Genomic DNA, 13,461 nt, shown 5'->3' with positions numbered 1-13,461 from the left:
GGTGCAGATCTGAATCAGAAAGTTTGGATCCAGGAATTTCTTTTCACTTCCTTTGACAATAATTAATGTGAATTATTCATAATTAACATTTAGGGGAGTGATATCGTGGGTAATTTGGACTGTAGGGCCTTGGTGGAGGTGTGAGCAGTTCTACTTTGTTTGTTTGTCTGTAGTTTTTTGCTTTCCTGGTTCTCTGTGTGTGTGACTCACCTGCAGAACCCTCTTCTGCCACCTGTAGCGTCCGTGCTTGTGAACGCTGAAGTTGTACTGTGTCGGTTTCTGTTCCTGTTGCAAGAGAAATGTAAAAAAAAAAATACAGTTGATGGGACAACACCTAATAATTTGTTTCAAGCTCAGCTCTGTGTCAAACTCCACCTTCTCCATTCCTTCATGTAATGACACCTCAATCAAACCATCTCCAGAAACACATTAGAAACCGGCCGAGCGGCTATTTTAACTCCACAGTGTTTATTCAGAAGAAGAAAAGACACGTGAGGAACAGGTTTGTCATTTTTATAAAAGTCCAGTTTCCTCCAGCTTCATTTTACACATCACATAATCAACTCAGTGATTTAGGACGTAACTAACGTTGGATTCCACGTCAGAGGCTGATGATTGAAAGCAGGAACACACTCGGCCGGTTCCTCCCCAAAGGTTAAATATCACATCCACCGACACCTCTGGAGCTAATTTACATGCTGTTCTTGGTTTTTAAATCACAAACAGGGGCGTTGTAACAAGTTATGCAAAGCTAGGAAAGGCCTGGGGCCCTGAGCTGAGAAAGGGCCCCTGATCATATTAAACAACAGTTATGTGAGATTCCCCTTAAATTCCAATCAGTCTGTAAACCCCCTGACATGGCTCCATCTTTAGAGTTCCCCATGAAACAATAGAAATCTGTTCCAGAGTCGGGTCAGAAACTCATTCTGCTGATGTCATGAGATTGTCAGGGGTCAGGGGTCAGGGGTCAGGGTTAGGAAGCTCTGGTTAACATGTGTGTACCTCTTCACCGGGGGTCCGCTGTTGCAGCAGCTGATCCCGGTCCCTCCTGGCCTGGTTCAGAGCGTCCTCGATGGACAGCTCTCCGTTCTTCACCTTGTTCATGATGCTGAGCTGCATCTCGTTGCTCAGCTGAAATCACAGCAGCACAAGTAGATCAGGTCAGATGTGTTAACGCGGGAAGAGGAAGACGTCTCATCAGGTCGAGTCAAGTCAGATGTATCTATATAACACGTTGAGAACAACAGGAGTGGAGCCAAAGTGCTGATCGGATGAGAGAGATATCAACAGAATCATAAAACAGAATCAGGCTGAGGCAAGAAGAGAGTTCAAGAAGGTAGATTTTTGAAATGACCTCAGTGACCTGAAGCAGAATCAGAATTACAGAATCTTAAAATCACCTCAGAAGTTAGGGGAAAAGACAGAAGTTAAATGCTGCTTTTATTTGAGGGATACATTCCTATTTTGAACTAAATATACTATATGTGAATGATTTTGCATCATATGTACCAGAAAATGTGTTAGAAATCTATCCATTATAAGTTTAATAAACAGTTTTTTCATTTGTGTAGCACTAAATCTCAACACACTTTACATATCAAGATTAGATTCAACTTTATTGATCCACACACCAGGGAAATTCAGTTGTTACAGCAGCAGGCAGCTCAGAACAACTTAAATATGTTTAAGTATGAATATTATTTAAACCTTGATATAGTGGTTTGTAAAGAAATGTTTTAAAGTAAAGTGACGTGACCCTTTTTTTAAATCTCTTGTCTGTTCTTTACAGACGTGTGTGTGTGTGTGTTAAACAGGTTTTCTCAGTTTCACAAAGGGAACAACAGGCTGGTGTCAGTCTCTGTTTCAGAGGAACAGTGAAGAGGAACCAGTGGACGGTCAGTTTGTGAATCTGTGACACACACACACACACACGTTGTTACAGGAACACACTGTCAGGTCTCTGAAGATCTCCTCTCGTTGCTGGAAACCTCACACAGCAGGGAAGTTGAATTGAGGAAGTGAAAAGACACCAACACCATAAAAAAAAAAAAAAAAGAAGCTGTCTGGAGAGACTGAATCGTGACTGTGACTCGTCTCACTCGAGTGAACTGACGTTACTGGAAGTGAGAGGAGTGTTTTTCTCTGGAACTCAGAATTCAGTCGAGCTGCAGAACCGCTGATTTCAGGCTTTACTATCATCAGAGCCTGGAGGTTTATTGCTCGAGGTAAAGTGAAGACCTACCTTTGGCAAGTCGTCCGTGAATCTCTCCGTTCTGGATGCATTCTCCTTCTTCTTCGATCCTAAATTGGTCATCATGGTTTTCTTAGGAGCTGCGTGAAAATCCATGAAACCAGTGAATCTGTTGCAGCGAAGGACGAAGGGATGAGTGTTTGTTATTTTTTAGTTTTTTTCTCATATGAAACTCACACAGAGATCTGCTTCTCTGAAGGGGAAGAAGGAAAGTGGCTGGGATTTGTGTCACGTTCTGCTCCCGCCCCCCCCCCCCGCAGCTCCGGTTACATTCTTGTTCCAGGTGAAGCTGCCACACCCACAGCAGCACAGCTCTCTGCACAACAGACAACATCAGGGAACAGGTCTGCACATGCTCATCTGTTCCTCATCTGTTCCTCATCGGTTCCTCATCTGTTCTTCATCTGTTCCTCATCTGTTCCTCATCGGTTCCTCAGCTCCTCCAGGAGAGAGAGAGAGGCCTGAGAAGCCTGAAGCCCCTCAAATCAAATCAAATCAAATCAAAGTTTATTGTCACATGCACCAATGACAGTGTCATCGGAGCAGTGAAATTCTTATGACATGACAGGCAACATCTACTCAATAGTCAGGCTTTTTACAAAATTTTTAAAAAATGACATACCATATAACATATAACATATAACATATAACATATAACATATAACCTATAGCATAGCAGAACAAAGCAGCAACATAGCAAAAAGAAGCAGCAGTAAGTGTTCACCGGGTGAAGGAGTGGGGAATATTAAATTAAATAATATGAATATGAATATATGTGTAGCAAGTGTATTTGTATGGGTGGTGTAGCAGAATGTGCATGGTAACTGTTCAGAGGGTCAGTGTTGATTGTTCAAAAGCCTTACGGCCTGTTTTTAAGTCTGGTGGTCCGTGCTCGGATGCTCCGATAGCGTTTCCCAGACGGCAGCAGTGTTAGAAGTCCACAGCCTGGGTGGCTGTGGTCCTTGATGATCTTCCGTGCTTCTCTCAGGCATCTTGTGCTGTAGATGCCTTGCACGGAAGGGAGATGGCAGCCTGATCCGCTCCGCTGTCTTCACCACCCTCTGCAGGGCCTTGCGATCAGCAGCAGAGCAGCTACCAAACCAGGCAGTAGTGCAGCCTGAGAGGATGCTCTCGAGGGTGCACCTGTAAAAGTTTGTCAGGGTTTTTCCAGCCATGCCAAACTTCTTCAGTCGCCTTAGGAAGTAAAGTCGCTTTTGTGCAGTTTTTCACTGCCGAGTCCGCTTGTTTGGACCAGGTCATGTCATCCGTGATGAACACACCGACTTGAACTCGGAGACTCTTTCCACCACAGCTCTGTCGATATGTATGGGATCATGACCCCCCTTCTGCAGCTTCCTGAAGTCCACGATCATCTCCTTGGTCTTGCAGACGTTGAGAGACAGGTTGTTCTCTTGGCACCATGTTACCAAGCCCCTGACCTCATCCCCTTCACAACACAACACAACACAACACAGTGATATGGTTTCTCATGAAAACACATCCCCCTGATCAATAGTCACACACCCTCCTCCAGCCACTGAACATTTGAACATTTGCACCAGACTGTTACTTTTTTTACTACTGTATTATCCCGCCTATAGTGTATTCATCTTTTATATATACTTATCTTGCTCAAAGTGTATTCATCGTTCTTATATCATACAATACCTCTTAATACTGTACTATTCCATTTAAATGTCTTACTGTACAGATCTTATTTATTTACATATTCCACTTTAAATATGCAAAATACTCGGCACTTTCACTGCCTTTTTTGCACTTCTGGTTAGATGCTTCCATCAGGAAGACGGCCAGGCAGCGGCTCTTCTCCACATGGACTCCAGGATCCTGTGCAACTTCTACAGGTGCACCACAGAGAGCATCCTGACTGGCTGCTTCACCGCCTGGTACGGCAGCTGCACCGCCCTGAACCGTGAGGCTCTACAGAGGGTGGTGAAGTCTGCCCAGCACATAACCAGGATGGAGCTACCCTCCATGGAGGACCTCTTCACCCAGCGGTGAAGGAGAAACTCCTCTGAACTGCAATAACTCCACCAAACCAGCACCCTGGCATATTTGCGTATTTGCACCAGCACCGTAATTAACCATATTTGAATATTTGCACTACTGCACAAATGTAACTATTGCTGCTCTATTTTTCTCTTCATCTGTAAATATATATATTTAGTTAATTATATTTTATTTTCTATTTTAAATTTTTGATATTCTATTTTAGTGTTATTCTATTTTATTATTTTTTATTCTATTTTATACTATTTCTTTTTTTATTTTATTTTTTTGGGTTGAAATTACTGAGCATTGCTTTAAGAGAGTGTGTGACCCAAGCATTTCATTGACAGTGACTGCTTCATGTTATCTCTGTGCATTTGACAATAAAAAATCTTTAATCTTTAATCTTAAACTGCATTTCTTGTTGTATAAGTACATGTACTGTGCAATGACAATAAAGTTGAATCTAATCTAATAGTCACGTCTTCTCACATATTCCTACTCTAATATAATTGACTTCTCATTCAGTATATTTGACTTCTCATATATTTGACTTCTCATGTATTTGACGTCTCATATATTTGACTTGTCATATATTCTTATGAGAGAATAAGAGCTTTTGCTTTTTTGGCTGCACCTAAATACAATGGCAAGAAACTCTGAAAGTCCGTGTGAAGGTCACAGAGGAGTGTCGTCTCTTCCAGTCGTCACCTTGTGGGAAAACCACTGCGTGTGAACAGTTTGTGGGGAATCCCTCAGCTGTCTGGAGGAGTTTCAGTGTCCGATGAAAAGTGGTCGAGAACAATAAAAACAATAAATCCCGATCAGTAAAAGATTCCCATGAGCTTTCTACTGCATTTTACTCATTTGCAGCCACTTTGTGTCGTAAGATATTTTACATTAGAAAGAGACAAATGTTTTTTATTAGATACAAGATGTTGGAATAGTCTCGTAACCTGACAGTAAATAAAATCTATTGAGAATTACCTGTAAATCAGCCAAGCCAATGCAGCACAGTAAATAGCTGCTTCAACTTTCATGCATCACTATTAGTAAATATTTATTTTGCTTTTGATACAATAGTTATATTTCTACACTTTAAAGTGATTTTTTTCACCTAAACTTGCCTGATCTTAGGGATTCATTCACAGTATTCCCATTCACAAGAGCCTTAAAATAAACTGTTTTCAAAGGTCATACCATTGTGGTATTTTATTATATTTTCATTTGATTATTTTACACATTTCTATGGAAGCCACTGTGATGAAAAAAATTGGTATCTCATAATTATGACTTAGCATCTCATAATTATGAGATACTTTCTCATTATTATGACTTAGTAAGTACAAAAAAAAGTTTCTTCATGCCAGTGGCAGAATTGGGGTTCCATACATTTCTATCCATTTTTTTTATTTATCTTTTTTACTTCTTTAGCTTGTGTTAAAATTTGTATACAAACAGATGTTATCCTTTTTATTCCATTTTATTTCAACTCTTTAAATCTCTCTACCTCCTTTATTCCAGTTTATGAACTCTTGAATTGGGCTTGAAAAGTGTTTAAAACTGTGCTTTTTGTTAAATTTTAAATAGATTTTACATTCACCTGCACCTTGAACCTAAACCTCTGTGTGTGAAATGTGACTTTATAAACAACACAACTCTGAGTGGTACTGAATGAACCACGTGTTTTCCTCTGGTCTCCTGGGTCTTGATGTGTGTAATTTAAACGTTGTTTAATCTACTTTTGGGTTTTTCAGTGGCCGGAATATCCTCAGCTTCACTGTGGAAATTACAGGAAATGGTCAAGTTAGAATAAGAAGTAAAAACAGCAGCACAGGGTGGGGTGGGGGGGGATTCCCTGAGTTCAGCTCCTCCCTCTCCACAGTTAAAGCAGAAGGAGGTGACGGCAGCAGACACACACTGAGACTGATTGAGCACCGAACGACTCCCCAGCAACATGCGTGTGTCCGTGCTGGTGCTGCTGGTGTGCGAGCAGCTGCTGGTGAGTAAACTGCTGGATTCTGATTTCATTCTATTCTATTCTATTTTTAATCTGCTTATTGTGACGTGTGATCCCTGTCATCAGATCAGATTCTATCAAATGTACAGTAAAACGTGTACGTGTATGCGAGTGTTTCCTTTAATATGTACTGTACTTCAACATATTCTGTTTGTATTTAATATTTCACTCCCACGTATTTTTTTGCTCGTTCTGGTGTAAAAAGTGTTGATATTACTGCACAGTCACGGTTAGGTTCACTTTCACTTTCACTTTCCAGCCTCAGCCTGGGAGCTGGAGCTGATCTCATACGACATTCATGAAAAGAAGCAACAACGTTAAAAGATATAAAAGACATTTTAGAGCAAGAAATGTCAGAGACACTCGCTGAGGTCGAATCCCCCCCCCGAGTTCACAGTTGGTAAAAAGTTTGGGACTTTCCACTCAGTGTTTTCTCTGAGGAAGTGAACCAACTGTGAGAGAAACTCCCCCCCAACAACTGAAGTACAGTTGTGGTTTCATGTTGCTTTGTGCTTGTTGTCGTGCAGGTGCTGACCTCTGCTCAGTCCCGGTGTGACCCCCTGACCCAGTATGACCAGGCCGGCCAGTGCTGCACAATGTGTGCTCCAGGTAAAGTCACTCACACCTTTAAAAGAGAGGCAGCAGTTTCATTTGTAAAAAGGAAGTGTGAACTGGATTATATAGGACTCTTCTATGAGGAAACACGTGGATCCTGGTTTCAATATTAGATGTGTTGTCAAATTTATAAAATTAAATGTACATTCATCACAAGAATCTGCAGTTTTAATGCATTTGAGGGAAAATATTCTGCCTTACCAACATCAAGGCAGATCTGAACCTTAAGTGGATCAGACGATAACACAGAAAAGATGATTCCTCGATGTTTATCTGTCTACGGAAGCGTATCGCTCCGTTTGTCTGAATCTTACATTTATCTTTGTGTAGAGCTATAAAATTCTACTATTTCCAACAAGCATCGAATGAGCATCACATTTCAGGAACACTTGAACCATTGATGCCGAAAAAAATTCCTTTTGCTTTTGGTTTTCATCCTTGTTTTCTTTTCCTTCCGTGGTTTCACTTTCACTCACTTGTGACAAACAACAGACAACAGACAAAGAACACAGTCATTTGTCAGATGAGAGGATTGATGTTGTCTCTCTGGTCAATGTGAGGCACAAACAATAAGTCCATCATTCATTAAAAACAAATACATTCTGATGACTAAAAAACAACAATTTAAGAAATCTGTTAATCATTTTCTAGTACAATTTTATAACAAAATGAAATGTCATTAATGTGCTATTATTTCTTCTTTTGAAACATTGACTTCTGGTGGGACTTTTTGATGACCACTGTTTAATTTGCCTTTGGACATTTAATGACTAATTATCACTTAATAGCAACATATAACGATATTACTGAACCATGAAAATAATCGTTAACATACTTTATAACCTCGTGCCAAACCACAATAGGTCGTTTTCACTCTTTCGCTCAGACAGACCAGATGTGATGTTTTGATAAATGTTGGAGGTTGTTCACTCCGAGCAGAATCAGGTCAGCTGCTCTGTTTCCGCTGCAGCTCTGAAATTTATGAGACAAACGTGATTTAGAAAAAGAAGAACTGTAACTTGGCAAGAAGGGTTTATCCCTAAAATGTCAAACTATTGCTTTTCATCTTCCTTCACACGTTTGCAAACACTGGAGCATTTCACTGTGTGTTTCAGGAACCAGGATGTTGAGTCCCAGCTTGTGTTTGACTCCTCAGTGCGCAGAGTGTGGACAACATGAATATCAGAATAGATACAACACGGAGCCCCGGTGTAAACCTCAGCCGTACTGCGACCCGAGTAAGAGCCAACAACACAAACCTGCTGCAGTCACAACATCCAGGGACCCGTGTTCAGTGTTGGTTCCTCTTTCAGATAAAAACATGGAGGATTCCCAGCCAGCGAGCAAGAAGAAGCAAAGCACCTGCAGCTGCCTGCGTGGGTTCCACTGCTCCAGTGACGTGTGCGTCACCTGCGTACCGCACACAACCTGTAACCCAGGGCAACGGGCCAAGTCCATAGGTGAGACATCATCGTACAACTCCTGGAGACGTGCGTGTGATTGGGTCGGAGCTTCCTCTGGAGTTTCTCTTTTTATATATTTAAGAAACATCTCTGGAGGGACATGTTTCTGTTTGCGTCTTCTTCACCATCTTCTAGTTATTTGCATTCTTTTTGCTTTTTCATCCGAATAATGAGAAGCTCCAGAGAATGGCCCTTCTGGAGGATTTCAGGAGCTTTGTTCGGTGCATGTCTGAAAGCAAATCCATTGTAAGGAAATGATCAGATCTGTTTTTTGCAACGTGATGAATGTTTTGCTGCTGCTCTGCTTTCAGGAAACCACACCCAGGACACCGTGTGTGAGAGCTGCCCCGAAGGCTCATTCTCCGTCAGCACCTCGTGGAACAGTGTGTGTACAAAGTGGACAGAGTGAGTGATACACTCACACGGCCGTGAAACACACAAATGAACACACAACTACTAATAGAGTAGAATAGAGTAAAAGAGTGCAATTTGACATAAGACACAAACTTTAAGAAATCATAAATACTTAGGATTACAAAAGTTGCTACATGTTATTGCCCAGAATGGATATTGCACTTTAAAATAATCGGAATATAGATAGTAAATATGTCAAGGAGTCATATTTATGAATGGGTGGACTGAAGAGGAAAAGAAAACGGTTCTTAAGTGTATTCTTTTGACTCTTGATGCTCCTGTAGCGCCCTCTAGAGGACATAAAAGTGAACATCGTGTGATTGTCCTGTGAGCCGGAGATGTCGTCCAGAGAGTTTTGTATTTACATGAAGGTGAAATTAGTTTTTCGCAGTTTTAATTTGTAATGGAATCCTCCATTCTTCAGCTTGCTAGTCAAGGGTTAAGCAGTTTGACGTCTGTGTTAGACGAGTGGATTGAAACCTCTCTGATTTGCTTAAATAAGACATAGAGAACACACATCTGGAAAAATTCACCACATCTGGCACAAGCTTTCACTCTGATTGTTGTGTTACATCCTCACCAACATTTTCCTTCAACTGTGTGATCTTTGTTTTGTTTTGCAGATGTGAGAGTGGATACCAGGTCCAGGAGAAGGGAACCCACGTGTCTGACATGGTTTGTGGTGAGTTGCGTGCAGGAAGACTCTCTCTCTCTCTCTCTCTCTCTCTCTCTCTCTCGTGTGTCTCTCACGGCGCCTGCAGCCGCGTGGTTAGAGGTTTGTTCGTCTGACTCAGAACGAAACCTGGAGACGGTGCAGCTCTTACATCTGAGCTGGTTTGTGGTTTTCTAACTGTGGGTTTAACACCTGCACACAATTTACACTGGATCTGTGTTTTTTTAAGAATTAGAGACTGAAAATCCTCCAACGACCAATGATAACGACAAATAAAGTTTCTAAAAGAGTATTTAAACAAAAGGGTTTTTTTTCAATTTAGTTGTAATTTGTAGTTTTGCGTCGAGGATGATGTGTTTAAATAAATCTCATTTGATAAATAACTTTCTCAAACTGCCTTAATTCATTTTATAACTGTATTTGTAACCTTGAAACCCAAAAACTGTCCAGTGGCACATTCAAACATTTATAAAGAGTTATATATATTTTCCTGAAGTATTCCTTCGCTGCACTGAACATGGTTATGTCGTGGTTTTGTTTTTACAGTATTTTAAGGTTTTGTATTGTATTTGTATTAATTAATTAATTTCTCACTGTCTCTGTCCTTGCAGTGGAAACTCCGCGAAACCAAGGGGGTCTGATTGCAGCTGCTGCTGTGTTTGGCAGTGTATTGATTATCATTGTACTCGTGTGTTGTCTATGCAGAGGTACGCTGAGCTGGAACTCTTATATCATCTCTAATGAAGTCACGTTGTCTGTAACTCACCTCATGTTCTCATGTTCTCTCTCTTTTCTTTCGTGTCGGTTAAAGCAGGAGACACGAGACAAAGGGCAAAGGTAAATATGATTCTCTGTCTTCATTTGTTGGCTCCTGTATAATATATAACAGAGTAGTGCAGCTATTAACAAACACAACAACAGTTTACTGAGAGGGATATATGCTGCATATTGTATTGTTACTTTCCCACGTTATTCATCTTCTTGCAAAGACTTAGATGAGACATTTGATGCCACTTTTATAGCTCTATGCTTTTTGAAGAAGCCAGGGCCTGTGGGTGGACACAGTCACATGCAGCTAAACTTACTACATCCTCTAAAGACCACAAACTATATACACACGTTTTATCACCTATTTATTAACCCCTTTTTTAATTTGACAAAGCCAAAGTAGCTGTTTCCACTTCTTTCCAGTCTGTTAAGCTATGAAAATCAAAACCTGGCTTTATATTTCATTCATATTTAGACATATGGACATTAACTTAACACCACTCTGGTAAAAAAAAAAGCAAATATGTCTCTATAAATGTCAAACTGTTCCTTTAAATGACATTTAACTGAGGTTTTGTCCACATTACTACGTCTACGCTTGAAAACGCATCAATTCACATCACGTATTTCTCTCCTGCTCTGGTAGGGCTGTCTGGAATCATGCCGCGGAGACCGGGAGAAGCTACCGAGGGAACCCAGCCCTCTGCTTTTCACTCAGGTCGACGAGACTGAGAACGATCCTGAGCTGCAACTGTCCCAGGAGGACGAAGACATGAAGATACCAGAGGAGAACCTGGAGGGGGAGAGGGAGGAGCTGGTGTCGGAGGGCGTCCTCAGTGAGAACGGACAGTTTGTGACACAGGAGAGAGGCAAAGACTCCATCCAGCCCCAGCAGGAGACACAAGCGCAGACCAGCATGGACTGAAAATCCTCATTCTGAACAGTATGTGGATTGGAATGTAAACGTTACGACTCATATTTCACTTGCACTTAATTCTCCTTATGTAAATATATATATATATGTATCACTTGGTGTCAGTAATAGAATTGAAGCTGCTGCAGTAGTGTCTAGGATATTAGAGCGTTGCATGCTACGGGACTTTAATGTATTGGTTTAGTGGGTTTTGTAATTTATGGGCTGTTTTACATGTGATTGTGTTTCAGTTTTTACGTGTGTTCTCTCTCTCTTGTGTATTAGAATGTGTTTCCAAGTATAAAAGTGTCAATAATAAAGTTAATGCTTTGTGTACCATAAAAACATCTGCCATGTTTGTCTATGTCTGAAAATTTAAAGATCCCATATCCGAGATATCTTTAAAGTCTCAAACTTTAAACTGTGTTTGTTTCAACTTTGGGAAATTAGCACCAAAATTGGCCCAATTTATTTCCATCAGATTTTTTATAAACAGGGACCAACTGTTAATTTGGTGATTAGACAGATAAAATACACAATTTACCAAAGGTGAATTCTCGTGTTTGCGATATGAGATGATGCAAAAACTGATGTCATGTGATTTAAAAGCTTCTGCGTTCAAATCTATTCCAATAAAGTATTATAAATCTATACTATTTTATTAAAGGGAGTGTTTACACTGGCTGCCATTGGTCAATCCATCAGTTTCCATGAAGCATTGGGGGATGAAAGAAGGAAGTGTAATGTTGCCCTTAAAGTTTCCCCCTTGTTTGTATCCACTGTGGAAAAGTGGCACCAAAGGTCAGCCGAATTAATCTAAAGCAGTTCCTCTTACATTTCCCCCATAAATGTTCTCATAATATTGTCGTTGGAATAGTAAAATACCGAAGACAATTTAAAAACATGAGAATTCTCGGGCAAGTTCCAGATTTGCAGGAGCGTCTTCTCCTCCCATCTTTGTTCTGAGACGATTTATGGACTTTTATTCACGCAGGACATTGAACCTGTGAAAGTGTAAGTGGCTCTGAATCTAAAACTGTGTGAATCATGTATGTGCATGTGTTTAAAACACGGGGGACAAAGTTTAAAAGTCGTGCAACCCTCTCTCATTAGCTGTGTTTTGATTAATGGACCAAACCTCCATCACTATTCCCGCTGTTTTTAGAGCACATGTGTTTTTTTTACTCTTCACTCTCCAATTAAAGCTGGAATCAAATTAGAATGAGTGTAATAGACTGTGGTGTAGTTACTCTGGTTGTCCTAAAGGGGTCGTTGCAGCCTCGCATTAATCTGTGGCCCCTGACACTGGAGACAGGAGGAGATTTATCAGGCCTCATTTTTTACAGTTTCACTCCTCTTTGTTCTTTTGTGGCCTGATCCTCTGTTTGTTGTGAGGAAACTAAATCTTCTCTGTGTGTTGTTTCTGTTTGAAGGGATTTGCATGGAGAAGGTTTGGCCGGAGGACAACGGCTCTGCAGGGCCGAGTTCCCCCAGGAGCCGCCTCATTATCCCCGGATTAATGGAGGTACGGCCCTTTGAATTTACATGGGAACAACCTGGGTGATTGATGGAGAGGAATCCCTTTGATTACCGCTAAACATCACTAACACCCTGACAGGTCTAATCCGTACCTGTGGAGAGGAACACCTCACTTCAGTTTGCACTCACACAGGATTTAAAACTTTTCTTTTTCCTAAGTTTAATGTCAAGGATCACTCGGCTCAAAATAAACCCCCCCCACAGTTCCTGAAACTGAACCAGAACGTCAAAAAGGAAGACAGAAAATCCGGCCACATAATATTGTCGATATAAAACCCTGAAAACATGATAAACGTTAAGATTTATGCTTTTACATTTGGTGTTAATGGTGAATTTAGTGAATAATGCCCGGATGTGTCGGTTTTGCAGATGTTAGTTTGCATCTGGAACCTTAAACTCACACCAGGATTTAACCTTTGACCTCCAATAATCATTAGAATTAACAGAAGTTTAACTCGAGCCCTTCAGTGAGAACGTTGCTTTGTTTCATCTTCAGCTCTTTTTCTTTACCTCTCGTCCCCAAATCTGCAAAACGAAGCTTTAGACGGATGTTTTTGTTTTTTTTGTTTTTGAGTTGTTCTGTTCTTTCTTTGTTTTTGGAAGATTAAATAAAGGGTTTGATAAGTTAAAACCTCTCAGTTTAGTTAAGAATTATACTAAAGCAAATGTATTAAGCCTTTTTAAATCTATTTTAATTTGCAGCTGCGATATAGCTGAGCTTAGGTCTCCATGCTTTTAAACCATTAATGGAGAACACAGAAACATGTCCGATTATCACCAGAAGCTGGATTTTAT

The 13,461-nt window shown here is 40.6% G+C and overlaps 1 protein-coding gene across 2 annotated transcripts; it reads left to right on the top strand.

Annotated features, from left to right (window-relative positions):
- Positions 1 to 6,162: 6,162 nt before the first annotated feature.
- On the top strand, positions 6,163 to 11,472 carry cd40 (CD40 molecule, TNF receptor superfamily member 5). Of its 2 annotated transcripts, none has more exons than XM_061074468.1 (9): positions 6,163 to 6,263; positions 6,809 to 6,890; positions 8,012 to 8,134; positions 8,210 to 8,356; positions 8,671 to 8,764; positions 9,397 to 9,455; positions 10,058 to 10,153; positions 10,261 to 10,283; positions 10,861 to 11,472. In XM_061074468.1, the coding sequence occupies exons 1-9, from the start codon at positions 6,219 to 6,221 to the stop codon at positions 11,137 to 11,139; spliced, it is 948 nt and encodes a 315-aa protein (XP_060930451.1). In that variant the 5' UTR covers positions 6,163 to 6,218; the 3' UTR covers positions 11,140 to 11,472. The 2 variants fall into 2 exon arrangements, with proteins under 2 accessions (XP_060930451.1, XP_060930450.1); XM_061074467.1 differs by having other exon boundaries at positions 10,258 to 10,283.
- The last annotated feature ends 1,989 nt before the right edge of the window (positions 11,473 to 13,461 follow it).

Source organism: Limanda limanda, chromosome 7 (assembly GCF_963576545.1).
Source record: "Limanda limanda chromosome 7, fLimLim1.1, whole genome shotgun sequence".
NCBI classification, from domain to species: Eukaryota; Metazoa; Chordata; class Actinopteri; order Pleuronectiformes; family Pleuronectidae; genus Limanda; species Limanda limanda.
The sequence above is the reverse complement of the archived record's forward strand: the minus strand, read 5'-3'. Positions and strand labels throughout refer to the sequence as shown.

Bases quoted from the DNA above. Each gene is read 5' to 3' on its own strand.
- cd40 (XM_061074467.1), top strand. From the start codon at position 6,219: ATGCGTGTGTCCGTGCTGGTGCTGCTGGTGTGCGAGCAGCTGCTG. The intron at 6,264-6,808 runs GTGAGTAAACTG...GTTGTCGTGCAG, and splicing joins TGGTGTGCGAGCAGCTGCTG to GTGCTGACCTCTGCTCAGTC. The intron at 8,357-8,670 runs GTGAGACATCAT...CTCTGCTTTCAG, and splicing joins GCAACGGGCCAAGTCCATAG to GAAACCACACCCAGGACACC.